At 44.1% G+C, this 22,770-nt stretch overlaps 1 protein-coding gene across 2 annotated transcripts in view; it reads left to right on the top strand.

The window, feature by feature from the left end:
- The window catches only part of KBTBD12 (kelch repeat and BTB domain containing 12), a 98,526-nt gene extending 76,728 nt beyond the window's left edge, over positions 1 to 21,798 (top strand). For both annotated transcript variants that reach the window (XM_029601310.1, XM_029601311.1), the window contains exon 6: positions 21,249 to 21,798. In XM_029601310.1, coding sequence (XP_029457170.1) covers positions 21,249 to 21,418 — 170 coding nt within the window. In that variant the 3' untranslated portion in view covers positions 21,419 to 21,798. The remainder of the gene's footprint in view (positions 1 to 21,248) is intronic.
- The last annotated feature ends 972 nt before the right edge of the window (positions 21,799 to 22,770 follow it).

Below are 22,770 nucleotides of genomic sequence, written 5' to 3'. Positions count from 1 at the left end.
TAATGTACTGGTTCGGTTCATAGAGCCCATAATGTGGGAATTTTCCCTCTGATCCATAGCATCACTTACTACTGTGCAGTGTATCCTTCCTCAAGTCACTGACACGCAAGGTGTTATCAGTTTCTAATGAAATCTGGGAGGGGAGGGAAAGTCTTATAGCTTTATTGCCCTAAGAGCAGCTGTCCATGATGCTCAATGGCTGAGCTGAGATTAGGATGCTTTCGTTATATTGATCTTGTAAGTTGTTCAGACCCCAGTCAGAAGGGAAGCTGCTCTCCCAGCTTCAGCAGTGATGTTTTTCAAGGCAAAGAGGAATGTATGTAATATAAAAGGCTTTTACAGAATATCATGTTTAATACATTTCTTCTTCTGCTTTCACTCCATCCCCCCGCCATTTTCAGCAGGGTCTAAGTCTTTGTAAACAAATCGGCCCTGCATTTAGTTTATAATGGTGCAGTCCCACGGTGTAACTGCTGTCATCCAGCTGAGCTAATGCCTGTGCATCTCCGCACTGGAATTTCGCTCACACTGGACAAGACCTAATAATTATTTTGACTAATCTGCCATAAAGGATTTCTCCCCTCAGTCCATCCATTATGCAAATTATATGTGGAAGCACTGTTAAGTCCATTCTTGATTATAGTGGTTAAAGTGCATTAAAAGAGGCTAATTCAGTTTATGGGCACAGCATTAGGAAAAATGGCATAGTCACAGCTTTCTTCGGATGCCAAACAGGAGTTCGGAACAAACCTATTCTCAGATGTCCTGCTGACTTGGCAGTAACATAAAGCAAGTTCTTCTCCAATTACTGGTTCTTTTGGAGTCTATTCAAGTCCCTTTATTACAATTTTACCTAGAAAAAGGCAGATATGCATCTGTTAGAAATGCATAACAGTTCTAAGCATAGATTTTTTTCAGACTAAGGGACCTGTACTATGAAAACTTGTGCAAAACCAATTTTAATGTAGGCTTCCAAAAAAGTTTTACAAGCTCATTAAGAAGCCACTAAACGAGCCATGCAGAGTTAGCATAGTTATGCTATTCTTGTTTTTGGAAACCTGAAAATGCATTGGCTAAATAGCATGAGCATGCTAAACTGAGCATGCTCAATTCTCTTTTCCTCTTTTTTCCTCCTGCTGGCTTCCAAGGATATACAGTTAAGCCTGGCATATAGGGTTTGCTTGTCAGTGCAGATGGCAGTGGGAGAGCTAGTACACTCTAAGTGAGGAGTACAATCCGACCACTGCAAGGAATCCAAAATTCTGCTGCATGGCTTCTTACAGGTGCTCATCCCAGAGATAAGAACATAAGAAATTGCCATGCTGGGTCAGACCAAGGGTCCATCAAGCCCAGCATCCTGTTTCCAACAGAGGCCAAACCAGGCCACAAGAACCTGGCAATTACCCAAACACCTAGAAGATCCCATGCTACTGATGCAATTAATAGCAGTGACTATTCCCTAAGTAAACTTGATTAATAGCAGTTAATGGACTTCTCTTCCAAGAACTTATCCAAACCTTTTTTGAACCCAGCTACACTAACTGCACTAACCACATCCTCTGGCAACAAATTCCAGAGATTTATTGTGCGTTGAGTGAAAAAGAATTTTCTCCGATTAGTCTTAAATGTGCTACTTGCTAACTTCATGGAATGCCCCCTAGTCCTTCTATTATTCGAAAGTGTAAATAACCGAGTCACATCTACTCGTTCAAGACCTCTCATGATCTTAAAGACCTCTATGATATCCCCCCTCAGCCGTCTCTTCTCCAAGCTGAACAGCCCTAACCTCTTCAGCCTTTCCTCATAGGGGAGCTGTTCCATCCCCTTTATCATTTTGGTTGCCCTTCTCTGTACCTTCTCCATTGCAACTATATCTTTTTTGAGATACGGCGACCAGAATTGTACACAGTATTCAAGGTGTGGTCTCACCATGGAGCGATATAGAGGCATTATGACATTTTCCGTTTTATTAACCATTCCCTTCCTAATAATTCCTAACATTTTATTTGCTTTTTTGACTGCTGCAGCACACTGAGCTGACGATTTCAATGTATTATCTACTATGACGCCTAGATCTCTTTCTTGGGTGGTAGCTCCTAATATGGAACCTAACATCGTGTAACTACAGCTAGGGTTATTTTTCCCTATATATGCAACACCATAATCCCAGCCTTCATGTCTTTTTCACTGGCTTCTCGTCACATCTCGTATTCAATGCAAGGAATTAATGCTTATATTTAAGTTGTTACATAATGACTCTACAGTCTGGTTAAATTCTGTTCTGTGTGTCTACAAACCAAAAAGACAACTGCAATCCTCTAATAAAAGTCTGATGGAAATTCCTACTCCTACTACTACTCCAAAATTGGCAAGATAAAGGGGATGGAACAGCTCCCTTATGAGGAAAGACTAAAGAGGTTAGGACTGTTCAGCTTGGAGAAGAGACGGCTGAGGGGGGATATGATAGAGGTGTTTAAAATCATGAGAGGTCTAGAATGGGTAAATGTGAATTGGTTATTTACTCTTTCGGGTAACAGAAAGACTAGGGGGCACTCCATGAAGTTCGCATGTGGCACATTTAAAACTAATCGGAGAAAGTTCTTTTTCACTCAACGCACAATTAAACTCTGGAATTTGTTGCCAGGGGATGTGGTTAGTGCAGTTAGTGTAGCTGTGTTTAAAAAAGGATTGGATAAGTTCTTGGAGGAGAAGTCCATTACCTGCTATTAATTAAATTGACTTAGATAATAGCCACTACTATTACTAGCAATAGTAACATGGGATAGATTTAGTTTTTGGGTACTTGCCAGGTTCTTATGGCCTGGATTGACCACTGTTGGAGATAGGATGCTGGGCTTGATGGACCCTTGGTCTGACCCAGTATGGCATGTTCTTATGTTCTTTCCAGAAATCGGTTTTTAACTGTTGCAGGACCAAGGATTTGGAACTCTCTTTCAGATTATATTCACGACATCTCCAACATAAAAATCTTCAGAAAGGCCCTGGAAACTTTTCTATTCAATGAGTTTCAATAGAGAGAATAATCATGATATTTTTAATCAAATTTAAGCTCTCCATGCCTGGGAACTTTTGACTTCTAGTCACTCTGAGATTGTCATAGTTTAGTGGCAACAGAAGGGAGGTGCACAAACTTTCTCCTCTCTCAGATACACATATGTTCACCTCATGCTCACACAGATATGCACAAACACTCAAAATTCACACATGCTGACAGACACATACATACATGCTGTTGCGTCGGAGGTGGCCCCTTGAGCCAAGGTGGGGTTGACGCAACCCGTAGGTGAGGACCTACAGTTCCCCACCATCGGCAGGTGGAGTGGGCTGAAGGTAGAGGCTGCTGGAGCTTCACCTATACCGGCCCTCGTTTCCCGCGGGTTGAGCCTTTGGGTGCCTTGGCCGGCAGGACTTAGGTGGGCCTTGAGGTTAGATAACAAGATAGGTTGGTTCAGCCCATCCAGAGACAGCAGCTGGTAGGTGGCGTAGTCCTATCCTGGACTGGGTGCGGTACTGGAACTCGAGCACCAATGGAATGGAGTTTAGCTGGGGGTGCTCGAGCAAAGATAGGCCGGAGCCTAATAAGTCCAAATGCAGGGAATAGGCTAGAGGAGACGTCAGTAACAGGCTTGGATTAGGGCCAGCGGCAAGCGGAGGTCTTGGCAAGCAATGCTGGGATCAAATCTCGGAGAAAGTCAATAGTGAAAGTCAAGGCAATGGTCTGATCATGGAGAAGTCAATAGCAGTAGACAGGTGTAGCAAAGGTCTAGGTCTGGAGACAGGCTGTAGAGTAGTCAGGCGTAGCGGAGGTCTGGGTCTGGAGAGAGGCTGTAGTATAGTCAAACAAAGCAAGGTCAATATCCGTAGAGTCAGTCCAACACATAGACAAGGCAGGAACGAAGACAACAGGAACTGGGAACAACGTAGGTCAGGAACAAAGATAGAGAGGATTCTCTAGTAGCAACGAGTACTCAGATAGCGAGGAAACCTGTTGCAAAAGCAATGCTATGGAGCGAGGCCTGAGCTTAAATACACTGAAGAGTTTGACTTCATCATCCAGGGCTGTGGCCAGGTTCCCACGTGGGCCCTTCATAAGGATCAGAGATGCGCACGCGCCTAGGGAGGGGCACCGCACGGGTAGTGGCGTCTCTCTGCGGGCTACGCGGAGAGGCTCGATGAACAATGGCATCATGAGCTGCAGTACTGGGGACCAAGGCAGAGCCGGAGGCACCGGGGGCGGCCCGAGGTCGGAGCCGGCGGCCCACCGCCACTAGCAAGGAGGAACCAGGAGCTGGAGACTGTGTAAGAAGGTGAGAGGGCCGCACCGCGGGTCTGCCGCAGACAGCACGCGTAACACATACTGGCTTCCTCCCTGTCTGTCAAGCGCAGACACACACACACACTGGCTCTCTCTCAGGCATACCGACATGCTGCCTCCCTCTCAGGCACACACAGGTTCCCTCCCTCTTTCTCAGGCACACACACATACACACATGGGCACACACACATACACACTGGCTCACTCTCTGTCAAGCAGACATATGCACATACTCCCTTTCTCTCAAACACACAACCAGGCTCCCTCTCTCTCAGGCATGCACACACACACACACACACATGGGCTTCCTCCCAGGTACACATGCTTACACATGCTTCTTCTCTCAGGCACACATGCTTACACACACTCATACACATGCTTCCTCTCAGCACACATGCTTACACATACACATTCATACACATGCTTCCTGTCAGCACAAATGCTTGCACACACATTCATACACACATTCCCTCTCAGCACATATGGTTACACACACTCACACATGCTTCTTCTCTCAGGCATACATGTTTACATACACACACACACACACACTCATACACATGCTTCCTCTCAGCACACATGCTTACACACACACACACACACACTCATACACATGCTTCCTCTCTCTCAGCACATATGCTTACACACACACACAGGCACTCAAATGCATGCTTCCTCTCTCAGCACACATGCTTACGCATAGACACTTATATATACGTTTCCTCTCTCTCAGTACACATGCTTACAGACATTCAAACACAGGCTTCCCTTCTCTCAAGCTCTCCTGCTTACAAGCACAACTCATTCACATGCTCCCTCTCAGCACACATGCTTCCATACACACACACTCATACACATGCTTCTCTCTCAGGCACACATGCTTACACACATACACAGACACTCATACACATGCTTACACACACACACTCATGCACATGCTTCCTCTCTCTCAGGCACACATGCTTACACATACACCCTCTTACATATGCTTCCTCTCAGCAAACATGCTTACACACACATTCATACACTCGCTTCCTCTCTCAGCACAGATGCTTATACACACACAGACACTCATACATGCTTTTCCTCTCACATGCTTATACATGTGCTTATGTGCACACACATACTCCCTCTCTGGAGACCGGGCAAAACTGATCCACTGCCAATATGGGACCTCCTTTAGTTGGGCCACTGGGCAGGACGCAATCCCCCAGTGGCTGCAAGGCCTCCTCCACTTGGGCCACCAGGTGGGATGGGATCCACCGGCAGCCGTAGTGCCTTCTGCATTTTGGCCTCTGGGCAGGACGTGATCCCCCAGCGGCTGCAGGACCTCTTCCCTTTGGGCCGTTGAGTGGGATAGGATACCCTGGTGGCTGGGGCCTCCAGTTGATCTGCCAGGCAGGATGGGATCCCCGGCAGCTGTGGGCCCCTTCTCTGCTTCGACTGTGGTGGGATGAGCTCCACCATGGCCCCGTGCAGCTTAGAGGAAACATTGCCAGCGACCATAGGCTTCCTTCAGTTCAGCCAACAGTTTGGATGGGATCTCATGGCAGCCATGGGTTCCCAATTCCGCTGGCAAATAAAGGTCCACCGGCAACCTGGCACCTCGGAGCCTTGGCCCCCCACCCCCCCCCCCCCCCTCGGTATGCCACTGTTTCCAATTAATGACTTTATTCAATAAACAGCCCTGCAGCGTTACGAACTGACTTACAGCCATTTTGCCTTTATCCTTTCCTCTCCATTCATGATTTCATAGACCTTTATCATATCTCCCGTCAGCCATTTCTTCTCATAAGAATTGCCATGCTGAGTTAGAGCGAGATCCATCGATTCGAGCATCCTGTCTCTGACAGTGGCCAATCCAGGTTGCAAGTACCTGTCAGGTGCCATGAAGCAGATCTTGTTCCTGTTACTCACTCCCAGGAATAGCAATAGCTTTCTTTAGTCTATCTGGCCACTAATGTGTGTTGGACTTTTCCTCCAGGAACTCGTCCAAACTTCTTTTAAACCCTGCCATGCCAGTCGCCCTAAATACGTCCTCTGACAATAGATTCCACAGCTTGATTGTGTGCCAAGTGAAAAAGTACTTTCTATGATTTGTTTTAAATTTGCTGGTTGTTAGTTTCAGGGAGTGTTCCCTTGTTTTAAATAACATCCTTTATTTACCCGTTCCACCCCACTCATGATTTTATAAGCTGAAGAGCCTTAACCTGCATAGCCTTTCATCATAGGAGAGAGATATTCCATCCCTTTTATCATTTTTTGTCACCCTCCTCTGCACCTTTTCTAGTTCTGCTATGTCTTTCTTGGGACGGGGGTGAAGATCCCTAACTTCTTTAGCCTTTCCTTATAGGGGATCCGTTTAGAGGTTTCAAAGTTTAATTGGTTTAGTTCTTTACTAAAAATGATTGGCTGGAATCAATTGATGCCATGTTATGTCCCAATACCCTGTTTACTCATATTCATTATGCAACCAAAAACAGAACCGCCCAGTAAGAACTATAATTATACACTAAAATTCAGCAGGTGTGACAGTCTTGGCAATCACACCACCCTTGTAATGCATTCCAAAGCATGGGGCTGAAAGTGAAATACCTTTTCAGAAGAAGATATTAAGATGTATATCTTCATGAGTTTGCAGGGTTAATTATTTATTTATTTTATGTTGTCAAATTTTATTATTGATACAAATAAACCTTGGGTAATGATTAACTGTACTGTCCTTGGATTTTTTAAAGGTCTTTGGCCCCTTGCCTACTTTATTTAAGATGCTTGTTAATCATTGTGGGGGTAACTTTCAAAGCTTTTTACGCTCAGAAGTGGCACGTTACAAAGTTGCCCACCCAAAATGCAAGTAAGCTAGTGTGCACAAGCCATGTATGCACAGAAATTTTCCCGCATTTGGATAGGGTGTGCCTTGCTGAATACACTATATAAGCATTATGCAAATATTAAATATAATATGATATAGAAAGCAGAATAATATCATCAAATTGTGTCAAAATGGCGCTAATCTTTCTCCAAGGATGAAATGGGGAAGTAAAGACCCTAGCCCTGACGATCTGAAGGCAGCGAAGCAATGTGACAAGGCGATAGCTAAAGCCAAAAGAACACTGGGCTGCATAGAGAGAAGAATAACCAGTAAGAAAAAGGAAATGATAATACCTTTGTACAGGTCCTTGGTGAAGTCTCAGCTGGAGTACTGTGTTCAGTTCTGGAGAGCATATCTCAAAAGGGACAGAGACAGGATGGAGGCGGTCCAGAGAAGGGCGACCAAAATGGTGTGGGCCTTGTCTCGGAAGACTGATGAGGAGAGGCTGAAGGATCTGAATATGTATATCCTAGAAGAGCAGATGCAGGGAAGACTTGATACAGACCTTCAGATACCTGAAAGATTTTAATGATGCATGTTCCTCAAACCTTTTCTGGAGGAATGCAAACTGTAGCATTAGGCGTCATGATATGAAATTTCAGGGAAGACAATTCAGAACCAATGTCAGGAAATATTTCTTCACAAAGAGGATTTTGAATGCCTGGAATGCCCTTCTGGAAGAGGTGCTGAAGATGAAAACAGTAAATTAATTCAGAAAGGCATGGGATAATCACTGTGGATCCCTAAAGACTAGAGTTGGAAATTTTGAAAAGGGTGCATAGAAGGTAACCAGCATGGAATGACACTAACTACCTCTAACAGAAGGCATGGGGATTACCACCCTTAACCAATTAGCTTACATAATTTTGACACAACCAATAGCTGGGCCCTGACTTTTATGATCCAGGCTACTGATACACAGATATTAGGGAAAAAGTGCAGGACTCTTACGGCTTATTCCAAAAGCAAAGCAATTTCAAGCAGCAGCATTGTATGAATTATCAGGAAGACTACTCATCCTCTAAAAATGTTGCTAGTAGTTAAGTTTGTTGTGGGTTTGACAGTCGCTTGCTTTTGATTTTTAATATTGCTATCCTTAACATAAGATTTGGAAGCAACCAGCACAGAGCAGCAGTTACTACCCTTAAGAGAAACATGAGGGTAACTTCTTGGGCCTTCCCTCAATCTCAATCAAACCTCTCCAAATGCTGCAAAATGCAGTGGCTAGAATCCTCACCAACTCACGCAGATTAGACCATATCACTCCAATCTTTAGAGACCTACATTGGCTCCCTATCCCATCCAGAATTCTCCATAAGAGTCTTACAATTATCCACAAAACCGTGCACAACAAGAATATTCATTGGCTTAATGATTCCCTCCATTACCACACCTCTAGCAGACCCACTAGATCCGCCTACAAAGGATCCCTGTCTACTCCCTCCCACAAACTCACTCAACACATCTCCACCAAAGAACGTGCACTTTCCATAGCGGGACCAACAATATGGAACTCTATGCCACCCAAACTACACCAAGAACATTGTACAACGACTTAAAAAAAAAAACCTAAAAATTTGGCTGTTCAAACAAGCCTATACATGAATCCGCCGTTCCTCCCCTGAGTTCATAGCTCCCCATCTCCCACTCCCCCCTCTCCCAATCCTACAAGTTTTGTGTAATTTAGTTACTGTTTCATTCTCTCCTTAACGCCTGTCCTAGATCATCCTGACCCTTTTATTCTCTCGCTATTCCCTTCTTGTTCCTTGGATATCCCTGTTACATGTAACTTTATTTTTCCCTTTCATTTTAAGGTTTTACTCCCCTTGTTGCTTGTAAACCGATGTGATATGCATATGCATGTCGGTATAAAAAAGTTTTATATAAATAAGTAACCTGCATGAGTGGCAGTTACTACCATATGTAGTTTGCTGGGCAGTATGGATGCATCATTTGGCCTTTTTCTGCTGTCATTACTTTGTTACTATATCACTATATGCCCAGCGTGTGTGCTCTAAATAGAGATCTCAACAAGCAATGGAAAACAAAGATATTTTTTTTAGACAGATCAAACAAATAAAAAACATTTATGAATGATGTATGTAGTGAGAAAGTAGAAGAGAAAATACCATCTCTGTTTTAGGAATATGCCCTGTAATAAAGAATGTGAATGAGGATATGGCAAAGGGACAATGAGGGTGGTGCGCGCTGCATTCGGAGGAACTGCATTCGGAGGAACTGACCACATAGTCCTGGAGGTAGGAGCTAATGCTCCCCCACCGCAGGATCTGAAATTCTCCAGGTCTCCCAGTCAAGCAGAGAGTTTTCATCCTAAACCAGCAGTCCAGTACTAAAAGTAAACTGAGAGCAGAGATTAGAAAACAAGTAAACAGTATAAATGTAAACAACCATACTTAGCAGAAAAACAAGCATAATCCTCTTAAGAGGACAATCAGGGCACCAAAATAGCATGAGAGCCAAAGAGCATAAGGTATCCTTAATTTACATAGACCTGCCTATTATAATAATTCTCAGTATTGGATTCAGCTGCTCACTTTTCATCCTGAGATGTGGGAAAGTTCCATATTTCTGTCTCTTCTGCAAAGGCTTCAGCTTGCTCAAAAGCACAGATTAAGTAACATCTCAAGTGTACAGACTGGGCTAACTCTTCAAAGGCTCAATCAGAATCTACACGACTAATACAAAGAGTCATGTGGGTAGACTGGCCAACTCCACATGTGGATTAAGCTAAACATCTCCATCTCAGCAACTTCTCCCAGCCTTCAGGAGTCCTATGGGCCATGTGGATTCACAGATTGCTGGTTTGCACAGTTGGAGGAGTGAGGTTTGCATGGAGGTCGGCCCCCTTTATGTAAACAGTAAGAGAGAACCAATTAATGCCTTTCAGTAACAGCAGTGAAACCCCATGTCACCATGATCGGGTGGAGTCTGTCCCACAGTGCACTTTATCCCCACATTGCTTCACTTAAATATCCTCCAAACCATTTAAGCACTCCATCTCCATAGGAAGTAATGGGAAACAAGAAAAGGAAATGCCAAATTCTCTTGGATTTATCAGTGAGATGTTGCCTGTGCAACTTTGTCTTGATTTTTTTTTTTTATTTAGATTTTTATATTCCACTTTTTGCACTTTTTTCAGCGCTTCAAAGTGGATTACATTCAGGTACTGTAGGTATTTGTAAATCATTTCACCCCATCTATTACCTTTTTGGTCCTTACATGTTAAGTGATGGTTCTTAATGATGGGCACTTAAATGAAGTTAATCTTTCATTCCTGGAAATGAGGCACTTAAAGAATGAGCTTGAATATTCCCTGTCCTTATTGTTTAGCAAAATTTTCCAGATACTGTTCCATTCTCTAATTTATAATCCACTTTTCTCACAATGACTCAAAGAACAATAAATAAATTCAGTGCATAATAAATACATAATAAAATATAATAAACAATTGTTAATCACAAAACACCCCACCACTCCAGCCTCCCACATGCCTGATCAACCTCTCTCCTTCACGGAGAGGCCAGGCAGTCCATATCCTTAATTTCCACACATCCTCTATGCCCCTGAAGGAGGTGCCAGAGGGGCAACTAATGAGATGACGAGATCAAGGCCGACAGCAGAATGTCTTAATATTTAAAAAATAACATCAGATTGATTTAAAGTCATTTGCACGGAAAGTGCATTGGAAGCCAAGAAGACTTGTTAATCTTTGTGGAAGTGAGAGTTTGGAAACAACTACAGCAGAATTTAGGTTGTGCTCCTTGACAGAAGACTGTTCTGTTTCAACTAGTAAGATAAGCAGGGCCGACGATTCTTCTGACTGCTGCCCCCATGTCCCTGCATCCCTCTGCTAATTTGGCTTCCTCATTATTAATGTTGGTGTCTTCATTTTATAGCAAGAGATTATTATAGTCACAGGAAATGAAACGGAACAACCAGGGACAGATAGAGAGGATTGTCTGTTTCAAGATTATGCTCGCTCAGCTCCGTAATGAATTCCTCTGGCAGCTGAAAAGGATTCATGTTATGAAACATTACAGAGTTAACTCTCACATGTCAAGTTCTTCATTGGCTGTTAGGAAATGTTAATTTGGGGACAGTTTTCCATCTCGGGGCCAATGGTTGGGAAGTCTGGGGGCGCTGTTACCCTCGGGCTTTGCACGATTTTTACAGGAGAAAGAACGCACACACACTCGCCCTATGAAAACTACCTGGGGGGGGGGGGATAACCCACAGAAATCTGCACCCGCTTTTGGTCTTTTCACCTTGAATGTAATGCACGTAGATTTGAAAATGTAATTTATGTGGTTTATTCCTCTCCCCCAACCTAAACACACACTCAGGCCCACCAACACCGTACCTGGTTAAAAGTGCACATGTTCTTAATCCTGGTGGATACTTTTATTTGGGAAAGGGCTTGGGGGGAAAGAGGTAATTTTCAGATAATCAATTTATCCTGAGTAAATTGCTTTTGAAAATTGCCATCTTGATGATAAACTAGTCTGGTAAACCAGGGCCGGATTTAAAATGATAGCGCCCATATGCAGAGGACATGTGGTGGGGGAATTTTCCCCTGGAAATCAGAGGACAGTGGGAGAGAGTTCCGGGTTTTGGGTGCCTTCCGAATTTGGTGCTCAAGGCCTAAATCTGGCCCTAGCAAATTTATTACAGAATTTATAGTCCGCCATCTTACCAGGACTTGTTCATGGAAGATTACAAGCAGAATAATAATTAAAATACAAATTAAAAAACACATCAAACAACTCATAAAATAAGTAAAAGCTTGATAAACAACTGTGTCTTCATCGCCTTTCTAAAACACTTGTAATCTTTTGCTGCCATAAATGCAGCCTATGGTGGGTTTATCCCATTACCTATGCAAAGTAAGATGGCATCCGTTGCTGTCTATTAAATGAAGGTGTTTCTAACGTTAGTTGACACTATGTCGTGGATAAAAGGAATAGTTTTAACATTCCAGCTATACACACTCATTCTAGCTATACACTCACACACACAATAAACCCTATAATTAGGGGAGTAACACCACTATTATTTTAATCAATATAAAAATTTTTGTTATAACAAACTTTGTTATACAAAATCAAAGAAGTATCAAAACTGTTACTCATGCTAAAATGATTGTCAGAGAACAAAATTCACACTCATATATCAATCATACATCATACTCTAATCAATCATTACCCATTCACTTTCAGATGTAAAAATAATCATGACAAATTACGTATGCATTTCACGATAAATATTATGGGGTGGATTTTGCACGTAACCCTTAAAAAAAACAACCCTGTGCGTGCCGAGCCTATTTTGCATAGGCTTGGCGGCGCGTGCAAGCCCCGGGACGCGCGTATGTCTCGGGGTTTGCAAAAAGGGCAGGGCATGGGCGGGCCGGGGCAGGGCGTGGCCTGAGCCTCCAGGCCCAGCGGGCCGGCCATTGGCCGGCGCACGTAAGTTACGAATGCTGGGAGGCAGGCGTAACTTCTTCAACAAAGGTAAGGGGGGTTCTAGGTAGGGCTGGGGGGCGGATTAGGTAGGGGAAGGAAAGGGAAGGTGCGGGGGGGGGGCGGAAGGAAAGTTCCCTCCAAGGCCGCTGCGATTTCGGAGCGGCCTCGGAGGGAACGGAGGCAGGCTGCGCGGCTCAGCGCACGCAAGTTGCACAATTATGCACCCCCTTGCGCATGCCGACCCTGGATTTTATAACATGCACGCGGCTGCGCACGCATGTTATAAAATCGGGCATAGATTTGTTCGCGCCGGGTTGCGCGAACAAATCTGCGCCCGTGCACAGGTTTTAAAATCTGCCCCTATATCTTTAGTCTACTACATTTGTTGTGAAGCGTATATATAGAAAAAACTTTCAACGAAACCAATACAATAAGACTGAAACCCAAGTCAAAAATACTTTATAAATAACAATGAAGCATATAAAATGAACCTTCATTGAGAAAGAATACATATTTAGATTCTTCAATCTCTCATCAAATGACTTACGAGGAGAGATTGAAGAATCTAAATATGTACACCCTGGAGGAAAGGAGGAGCAGAGGTGATACGATACAGACTTTCAGATACTTGAAAGGTTTTAATGATCTAAAGACATTGACAAACCTTTTCCATTGGATAAAAATCAGCAGAACCAGGGGTCACGATTTGAAACTCCAGGGAGGAAGACTCAGAACCAATGTCAGGAAGTATTTCTTCACGGAGAGGGTGGTGGATGCCTGGAACGCCCTTCCGGAGGAAGTGGTGAAGACCAATACTATAAAGGACTTCAAAGGGGCGTGTGATAAATACTGTGGATCCATAAAGTCTAAAGGATGTGAATGAAGAGAAGAGGAATGGGGGTAGTTTGCAGGAATTATGGCTACTACCTGGAGATTAATACTCTTATTCAATAATCATACTCACTGTCAGTGCAACTCCAGCATTGCTCTATGCTTCAACGGCAAGAGGAAATGTGGAAAAAAAGGATTTGCATTCACAAAAAAACCAGGTAGTAGCTTACTTGTTGCGGTGGTTACTACCCCAAACCAAATAAGTCTGATACTTCACTTCAATGCATATCTAGCATAGCTCTATGCTTCAACGGCAGGGGGGAAAGACTGATACTTCACTTTCAGTGCATATCCAGCATAGCTCTCTGCTTCAACGGCAGGGGGGAAAGAGGAAAAGAGGATTTACATTCAGGCAACAACCAACAAGGAATGAATTACATAGTCTGGGCAAACAAATAATTATGGGAGTAGCTTGTTACGGTGGTTACTACCCTGAATCAATTAAGCCTGATACTTCACTGGGAATACATATCCAGCGCAACACACTGCTTCAACGGCAGGGGAATAAAGAAAAGAGGAATTATATTCAGACAACAACTAACAAGGACTGAATGGCATAGGCTGGGTAAACAAATAAGCATGGGAGTAACTTGCTTACTGCAGCAGTTGCTACCCCTGACCAATTTAGCTGGATGCTTTGCTTGGATGCAGCTCCAGCGCTGCTCTCTACATTGATGGCGGGGGTGGAGGGAAAATGGAACCAGGGAGTTGCTGATGGGGGCCAAGAGTAACAGATAAGTATGAGAATCAAATCCAGGTTTCCTGCATAACAGCACACAGCATTTACCACTTGTGCACACCAGGTTGGTCCTATAATTAATTACCCTCAAACAACATGCTGTGTTAAAGAGAAAACTACCTGACCAGGAAAGCACTTTTGTATATCAGAGCATATTTATTTACCAGTAAATAGCTTGAGCAGTTTTCGTTTTATTTTTTGGCTAGATACACAACTTTAGATCCTCCACCATCTGTAATTTTAGACGGTGTGAATATTCAGATCTCTTCCAAAGTACGAAACCTGGGAATCATGATGGAATTCTCCCTGTCCACGTAACCACAGTTTGAAAATGCTGTCCGTAAATGCTATTATAAACTTCACCTTATTAAGCATAATCAAGCCTTTTCTCTCTCCCAAGGACCTTAAAACAGTTGTACACGCTCTTGTTATGTCTTCAGTTGACTATTGTAATTCACTTTACATGGACTTACATCGGTCGTCATTGAAAGCCTTGCAAATGATCCAAAACTCTGCTGCCAGACTTTTCTCCAGCAGCCATGTTTTTGATCATATCACACCTGTTTTGAAAAATATCTACTGGCACCTGATTTTTTGGAGAATTCAATTTAAAATTATGCTTTTTCTGTTTAAAGCTCTTCGTAGCCTAGCTCCCGCTTGCTTTAATTTTGTTTTAAAAATCTACCAACCCACCTGCACTTTGAGATCCTCATTCCATAATCTTTTGGAAATTCCCTCACTTCAACAGGTGCGATTGGCCAAACCCAGGGACTGCATTTTTTACGTTGCTAGTCCAGTTTTGTGGAATGATCTGCCCAAGATACAAAAAGCAGAGCATGATTTGTTACAGTACACGAAAAAACGTAAGGCCCACTTATTTACATTAGCATTTGAGTAAGGGAGTCGAGTTTTATTGTTATGAGTCGCGGTTCCTTTTTATGAGCTAGAGTTGGGGAGGTGTGATTTGTTTTCTGGGTCATTTTATTTTTTTATGCTATTGTTCTTGCTATTATGCTTTCATATTGGGTTTTTTTTTATTTTTATTTTGTGTAGTGTGTTTTTAAGTAACTATGTATGTAAATTCTAACCCACTTAGTATTGTAGATAAGTGGGATATAAATTTAAAAATAAATAAAACCCAATTCCTAAGTGTGTCTCAACATTTTGTGTGAACAATTATCAAAAAGACATAGTAATGACTTTCTATTAAAAAAACTTTTAGCAAGGCACACAAGCAATGGTACTAACATGTAACTGTTTCAGCAACTGTTCATCGGCCATCCGGTAATGTGTTTCTTCCACTGGAGGGGAAACACATGCACCATTTTTAAAGGGCTCTTAGCCAATGTGAAACTACCGCGAATAGTGAAGGTACTGACGTCACAATCTGTCAAAATGGAGATCGCTAGTTAAATGATAGTGTACCACTCTATTGCTGCATTTAAACCAGCAGGATAAATGCAGTTTAAACGATATATCCATGTCTGTTCATGGAAGTTTAGCAGTGTTTGAGGATCGCCCCCCTACTAGAAATGACAATGTTGTCTATGACCCGCCACTTTAGATCCACGAAATCATGAGAATGTTGAATGCAATGAGCAATTATTAGAGCCTGCATTTTAGCTGTAGTCAAACAACTCCGGTGTAAGGGGGTGTGTGGGTGTGTGTGTGTGTGTGTGTAAGAGAGAGGGAGCCTCTTGAAAAGCTTCATGCATTCATGAACCAGGAAAGTAGAGGGCTAAAAGAAAGAAATGACAAAGCACACTTACAAAGAGTGGCAGTCTGACTGTATCAAGACTTTGGGTATAAATAATCAGGATGGCAGGTTGTGTAGGACTGACAGTGGGAGAAGAGAATGTGTGACCTCCTGGAGGCAGTCAAGTTTATATGAATTGTTGCTGGGTGTGGGACTCCTAAACAAGCAATTAGTTCAACTAATTTCAAAGTCTGCAGCCTGTCTTATGCTGTCTGAATTTTCAAACCATATCTCACCAGTTTTGGTTCAATTGCACGACTGCCTATTCAGCCTGTATTCAGATTAAATCCTTGGTGATAACTTTTTTAAAAGACTTTAGGCCTTAGGACTAGCCTAGTTAAAAGCAAAACTGGTGAGAGATTTCATGAGGCATCTCTGAGTTATATGTGTAAATGTAACAAACTATCATAGCAATTTTCAAAAGTCATTTCCCCATGTTAAATGCACTTAATTCTGGAAAAATCTATGGACAATTCGATGGCATATATTTTGGATACTTGTCAGGTACTTGGAACCTGGTTTGGTCTCTGTTGGAAACAGAATTCTGGGCTTGATGGACCCTCAGTCCATCAAGTATGGCAACTTCTTATGTTCTTAGGGGCAGATTTGCGCGGAGCGCGTACTTTTGTTCGCTCAGCAGGCGCGAACAAAAGTACGCTGGATTTTATAAGATACGTTCGTAGCCGCGCGTATCTTATAAAATCTGGGGTCGATTTCGGAGCGGCCTCAGAAGGAACTTTCCTTCGCCCTCCCCCCACTTTCCCCTCCCTTCCCCTACCTAACCCACCCCCCCGGCCCTATCTAAACACCCCCCCCTTACCTTTGCACGCGTCGGCCGGCTGCCCCGCTCCGTGGTCCGGTCCCAGGGGCTGTTCCGGAGGCTGCGGCCACGCCCCGGAACGCCCCCGGGCCGAAACCACGCCCACGTCGCCGCCCCCGCCCCTTAAACGCTGCGTCATCCCACCACGCCCCCGCCATGCCCCCGACAGGAAGCCCCGGGACTTACGCGCGTCCCGGGGCTCTGCACGTGCCGGTGGCCTATGTAAAATAGGCGCGCCGGCGCGTGAGGGCCCTGCGCGCGTAAATCCGGAAGGATTTACGTGCGCAGGTGTTTTAAAATCCGGCCCTTAATGTATATGTGTGTGAGAGAGAGGGAGTTTGTATGAGGATATATGTGTGAGTTAGAGGTATTGTGTGTGTACGAGAGAGCGTGGATGTTAATGAGAGTAAAAGAGAGGGAGCCTGTGTGAGGATTAATGTGTGAATTGGATAAGGATCCTATGTGTGTGTGTAAGAGGGGGCCTGTCTGAGTGAATGAGGGTGTGTGTATGTGAGGAAGAGATGGAGCATATGTGTGTGTGTGTATAGTGTGTCTGGTACAGTGTGTATGTGTGTTTGTGTGTGAGAGAGAACGAAAGTGTATGTATGTGAGAGAGTAAGGAGAAAGTTTGTGTTCAACAACCCCTGTTCCCCACCAAATCAGCTAATCCATGACAATCTCAGGGCATCTGAAAATCAAAAGTTCGTAGATATGGTAAGTGGTTCATTTTATATCCTTGTTAGTTTTAATCATTGGGTGTTAATATTTGATGTGTGCATTGTTCATCAATTTTTGTTTTGGAGTTGGAACTTTTTTTTATAAGCTTTTAATTATTGGATGTCATTCTATTTGTCTGCTATTTTGAAATATTCCTTTTACTAGTATGGTTTTACTATTATTGATGTTTTATATTTCTTCATTTTATTGTTTGGTATTTTATGAAGAATTGTTGCGGTCCCAGTCGCGGCAGCCGCGACTAGGCCCTTACCTCCTTGGTCCCGGCCCGTCTCCAAGGGTCTGCAGCCTGTTTCGCGGCATCCCCACGGGGGGGGGACGCCGCCGAGAAGCCCTGCCTGGATGCCTTCTCCCTAGGCGCGCGCACGCAATCCACGCTTAAGAAGGCCGTTTCTCGCCATTGGAAGCTCCGTCCTATTGATGACGTCAGACGCCGCGGCCTATGTAAGGCCGCCACGGAGCCCAGGACTTTGCCTTGCAACGGGGTTCCTTGCGGTTCTCTGTTGCTCCGTGCCCCGGAGTGTGCTATTGCGTTAGCAACTCCGTTCCTGCCTGAGACTTGTTTCGCTCCGTGCCCAAGTCTTGCGTTTTGTCTGGCTTGCTTGTAGTAACCTGTTCTGCTTCAGTTCCAGCTTGGTTCCAGGTTCCAGTAGCCAGTCCTGCTTCAGCTCTTGTCTGGTTCCAGTAGCCAGTCCTGCTTCAGCTCCTGTCTGGTTCCAGTAGCCAGTCTTGCATCAGTTCCTGTCTGGATCCAGTAGCCAGTCCTGCTTCAGTTCCTGTCTGGTTCCAGTAGCCAGTTCTGCTTCCGTTCCTGCTTGCTTCAGTCCTAGCCTGCTTCAGTTCCTGCCTGTCTCCTGTTCCCTGCCTGCCTGCTCCAGCTCCAGCTTCCGTGATATCCTAAGTCCCAGCGGTCGGGCTCCTAGGGGCTCCTCCCGGGGGAGTACCGGCTTCCAGGGTGAATCACCTAAGTCCCAGTGGCTGTACTCCTACAGGCTCCTCCCGGGGGAGTACCGGCTTCCAGGGTGAAGCTCACGTCCAGCTCCTGCCTGGTATCCGCCTCCCGACCTGTCACTCACCAGAGACTATAGTACACCTCTCCCCAGTCTCTCACAGGTCGGCCCAAGAGTCCACTAAACAGTTCACTCACAACAGAATGGCAGTGTTTCTGTTTTCCCATTGTTGCGCTACATCCAGAATCTAGTATCATGGTTTCCAGTTCAGTTTTTGTCTGCACATTTTTTATTTTTACCTTATAGTTTCTTTATTCTGTATTTAGTGAGGTTTTGTCTGTGTTCTGCATGTGTGATCAAACTTGATGTATTCTGCAAGCTTATAGTTTCCGTGTAGGGTTCTATAGCAGCTAGTTTTGTTCTGTTGTCTGATAGGAAATGTATTGGTGTTTTAGGGCCTGGGGTAATATTTACAGCGTTACCTTTTCATAGGTAAGGTTGTTACTATTTGAGTGCTGTTACTTAGTGCTATTTTGGTATGGGAGGTTTAATATATTGTAATTGGTTTGAGTACCAAGCCTACACCCAACATGCATTACAATAGGTCTAATACCATAAGGGTTCCAAGTGTTGGGTTTTTTTTGCCTTTTAGCAAGGTTTTCTGGTTGACATACCATAATGTATATTATATTTACATGCACTGCTGTAAGTGATACTTTTATCTCAGAAAACTATACTTTGATTGTCCTTTTTCATGTAGAATTTATTATTGTAAATGTATAATTTTTATTTGTGTGTTTGGGCCAGGAGGAGGGAAAGCTGGGGTCTAGGCAGGATGCAAGACAGAAGGTTTACCTAGTAAGCCTAATACTCTTGCACCGGCCCTGGCCTCAGGACTGGGCCCTGTTGGCAAAAAAAAATCCACAAAGCAGGGCAGGGGTGTAGGTTTAGGAAAAGTCAATGCTGACTGTGGTGCAGGGTGCAGTGAAGCATGTGCAGTATATCTGCGAGGCAAGTCTTGCTTTCTCCTTATCCTTCTGCAGTTGCTATTGCTCCATGGACTGACAAGAAATGCTGCTGGGGACTGGTGGTTGAGAAACACTGCACTAATATACACCTGTCTTCTTTCATTTTATGATTCCTATCTGCAAAATGCAGGTCTTCTCACATTGCAGTCACATGATTAATCAATGCAAATTAACCAATGCTCTTCTTTTTTGCAGTTTTACCTGGTCATAGTAACATAATAAATAATGGCAGATAAAGACCAATTGGCCCATCCCAGTCTGCCCAGTTGAGATTCTTTCTCTGGTTTTCTACCATTTAGGGTAAAAGAAGCATACACATTCTGGTATTTAAACCAAAATCCAGCTCTCCCTCTCTCCTCCTCCCCCTATGTCTTGTGTTTAAGCAGAAAAGAGCAGCAGAAGGATTACATTAAAGTTGCTACTGCTAGCGCCCTAGAACACCTGGCTCAGATGTATTGTACATTTTTCCTAGGTATCCAGATGGGTTGCACTGACCTGATGAAGGGAGCATAGCCCTTGAAAGCTCATAGAAAATGGTTTGTTAGTCCAGTATAAAGGTCTCACCTGCAGCTTGTTTGTTGACCTTTATCTTTAGATGGGTTGATTAAACCTGAAAACTCTTGACTTTGGGAGTTGAAAATGTGTAATTAGCCAACTACACCTGTTTCCTAACTGTCCGGAGCTTTTCTCCAGCTCACAGCTTTCTCTTTCTTATTTTGATCTTGATATCTCTCCGGAGTTGAACTCTTTCTGGTAGTTTTTGAAAGCCAGAGGGAAGGGAAAAAAAACAAAAAACGAATTGAGTGAAATTTCTGGGACTTAAGGGATTCCCTTTGGGGTCATGAATTTTCTAGTTTTTGCTACCTGTTAGTTCCAAGAAATTTACTGTCTCTTTTTACTACAGCACACACATTTTTACAACTGGAATCTATTCCTCCAGCTCCCTTTCCTCTCTTCCTGCATCTTCTGCCTGAAAATTCCTTCCCTCAAAATCTTTTGCAAACTGTCTCCCTCTCCTCCGTTTTTCCTCCCAGACCTGGGCTCAGTGCTTAGCGTCATCATTAAGCATTGTGATTCTCATCCTTATGTATCTTGTCTGTCACTATCAACTTCACCTACAGGAAAAAGTCCTCTGTGATTGGGGTCTACAACTGCTGTTGTTCTAGTTTGCATTTTATAATTTGTCTTATGTTGTGCAATTGTGTCTTGCTCTGTGTCATGTTTCCTTTTCTGTTGTACATTGATGGGGCCTTTATAAATAACAGCTCCTAGCCACAGAGGGCTTGAGAGGGACATAGCACAGGATAGAGCAGAGGCCATTGCATATTTGTTTATGCTTTGTCATGATATCGCTATAATGCAGAGGAATTCCCTTGGAGCATCTCACAGTTATTAGTGATCATGAAGAACTTGTTTTGCTTGCTTAACACGTTTGCAGTGTTTTTTTGTTTCTCCCTATTCACAGCTAGCCAGAAGGTGTGCTACCACCCACGTTGCTCCTAGCCCTGGCTAGGAACAGGGTTTAAATCTGTATCTTTTGTACCCTACCACTGAGCCGTCAAGCCACGCGAAAGTGTTCTTGCTTCTGTTGAGCTGGTCATGTTCTCTTTTGATTAATTTGTTTTATTCATTGTTTAGACCGCCATGAAGTCATTAAGAAAAACATCCTGGAACTGGATCCGTGGGAAAACCAGTGGAACATGGCAGCCCCGAAGGTTCTTATGCATGATAGCTACGACGTTTGCCTCGTGGCGAGCTTGAACCCAAGAGATCTCATTCTGCCACCTGCAGATTTGGTTGATACCTAAAGGAAGGAAATATGGCAAATGCTTTTCCTTGTTTTTTAATGTATTAATTTTCAAAAATATTACAAAGAATATACTTTGCACAGTAACACAACAAAGGAAATTATATCACAAGAAAACAAAAGCAATGAAAGCAATAAACAGTATACGTCTCATTAGCCCATAATTAAATAAAGAGGGGGCAGAAATAAATGAGAAAACCATGAAAAATATATATAAGAAACTACGATAGCATGATATGCTTTTCCAATAATATGCACATGTAAGAGGCTTTCTCACAGGACAAGTAGTCCTCACATATGGGTGACATCATCAGGATGGAGCCCAATCATGGAAAACTTCTGTCAAAGTTTCCAGAACTTTGACTGGTCCCTACTGGGCATGCCCAGCATGGCACCAATCCTGCAGCCAGCAGGGGTCCCCCTTCAGTCTTCTTTTTTCCGCGCAGCAGTAGCCTCGCGGTTTAGAAGCTCTGAAGAGATTCCTGACAGGAATTTTCCTCATGGAGTTAATTAAACTTAAATTACCCCACAGGGGTCCCTCCTCTAACTTTTCTCAGGCCGCGGTACTCCGGTAAGTTTTTTGACCGTCTTTCATTGATTACCATCGAGTTTGGCCCTCGCGGCCTACTGGCCGTCGACAGTACCGCGGCTCAATTTTTTTCTATGGTCATGGCGTCGGGGTTTCGTCGGTGCCCGGACTGTACTCGTACCATGTCTATCACAGACCCTCATGGAGTCTGTGTAATGTGTTTAGGCCGTGAGCATGATGTCCTGACTTGCACCAAATGTGCCCTCATGACACCAAAAGGTCGCAAAGCCGGAATGGAGAAGATGGGACTCCTCTTCCGTGCTCACACCCCGACGCCGTCCATCACATCGACGTCATCGGAACCGGCACCGTCGAAGTCGCACCAGCATCGACCACCGTCCGGTGACCGTCCGTCATCGACGTCTTCACGGCCATCGACTCCCGTTACTCCTCCTCAAGATCGAGGGGATCGTAGGGAGAAACATCGCCATCAGCATCGTAAGTCTCAGACCGTCGAGGGAGCGAAATCATCGACTGAGCCACCATCAAAGAAGCCCCATCCAGGAACGGCACCGACCATTCCTGTGACCGGGACATCGAGGCCACCCTCACCCGATCAGGGTTTGGGAGTCGCGATTCCGCCTGTAAAGGTGGTCCCTCCGACTGTGCCTCCACCTCCCTCTTCCGTCACGGAGCCGGGGCTGCTTGCTCCAGGTCTCCGGGAAGAACTGGACCGGCTGGTCCAGGAGGCCATCGACAAGGCGATGCAACGGCTCCAGGTTCCTCCGGCACCGACACCGGCACCGAGAGTGGAACCGGTCACC

Source organism: Rhinatrema bivittatum, chromosome 4 (genome assembly GCF_901001135.1).
Source record: "Rhinatrema bivittatum chromosome 4, aRhiBiv1.1, whole genome shotgun sequence".
NCBI lineage: Eukaryota > Metazoa > Chordata > Amphibia > Gymnophiona > Rhinatrematidae > Rhinatrema > Rhinatrema bivittatum.
Note: the sequence above shows the minus strand (reverse complement) of the source record. Positions and strands in the feature narration are given on the sequence as shown.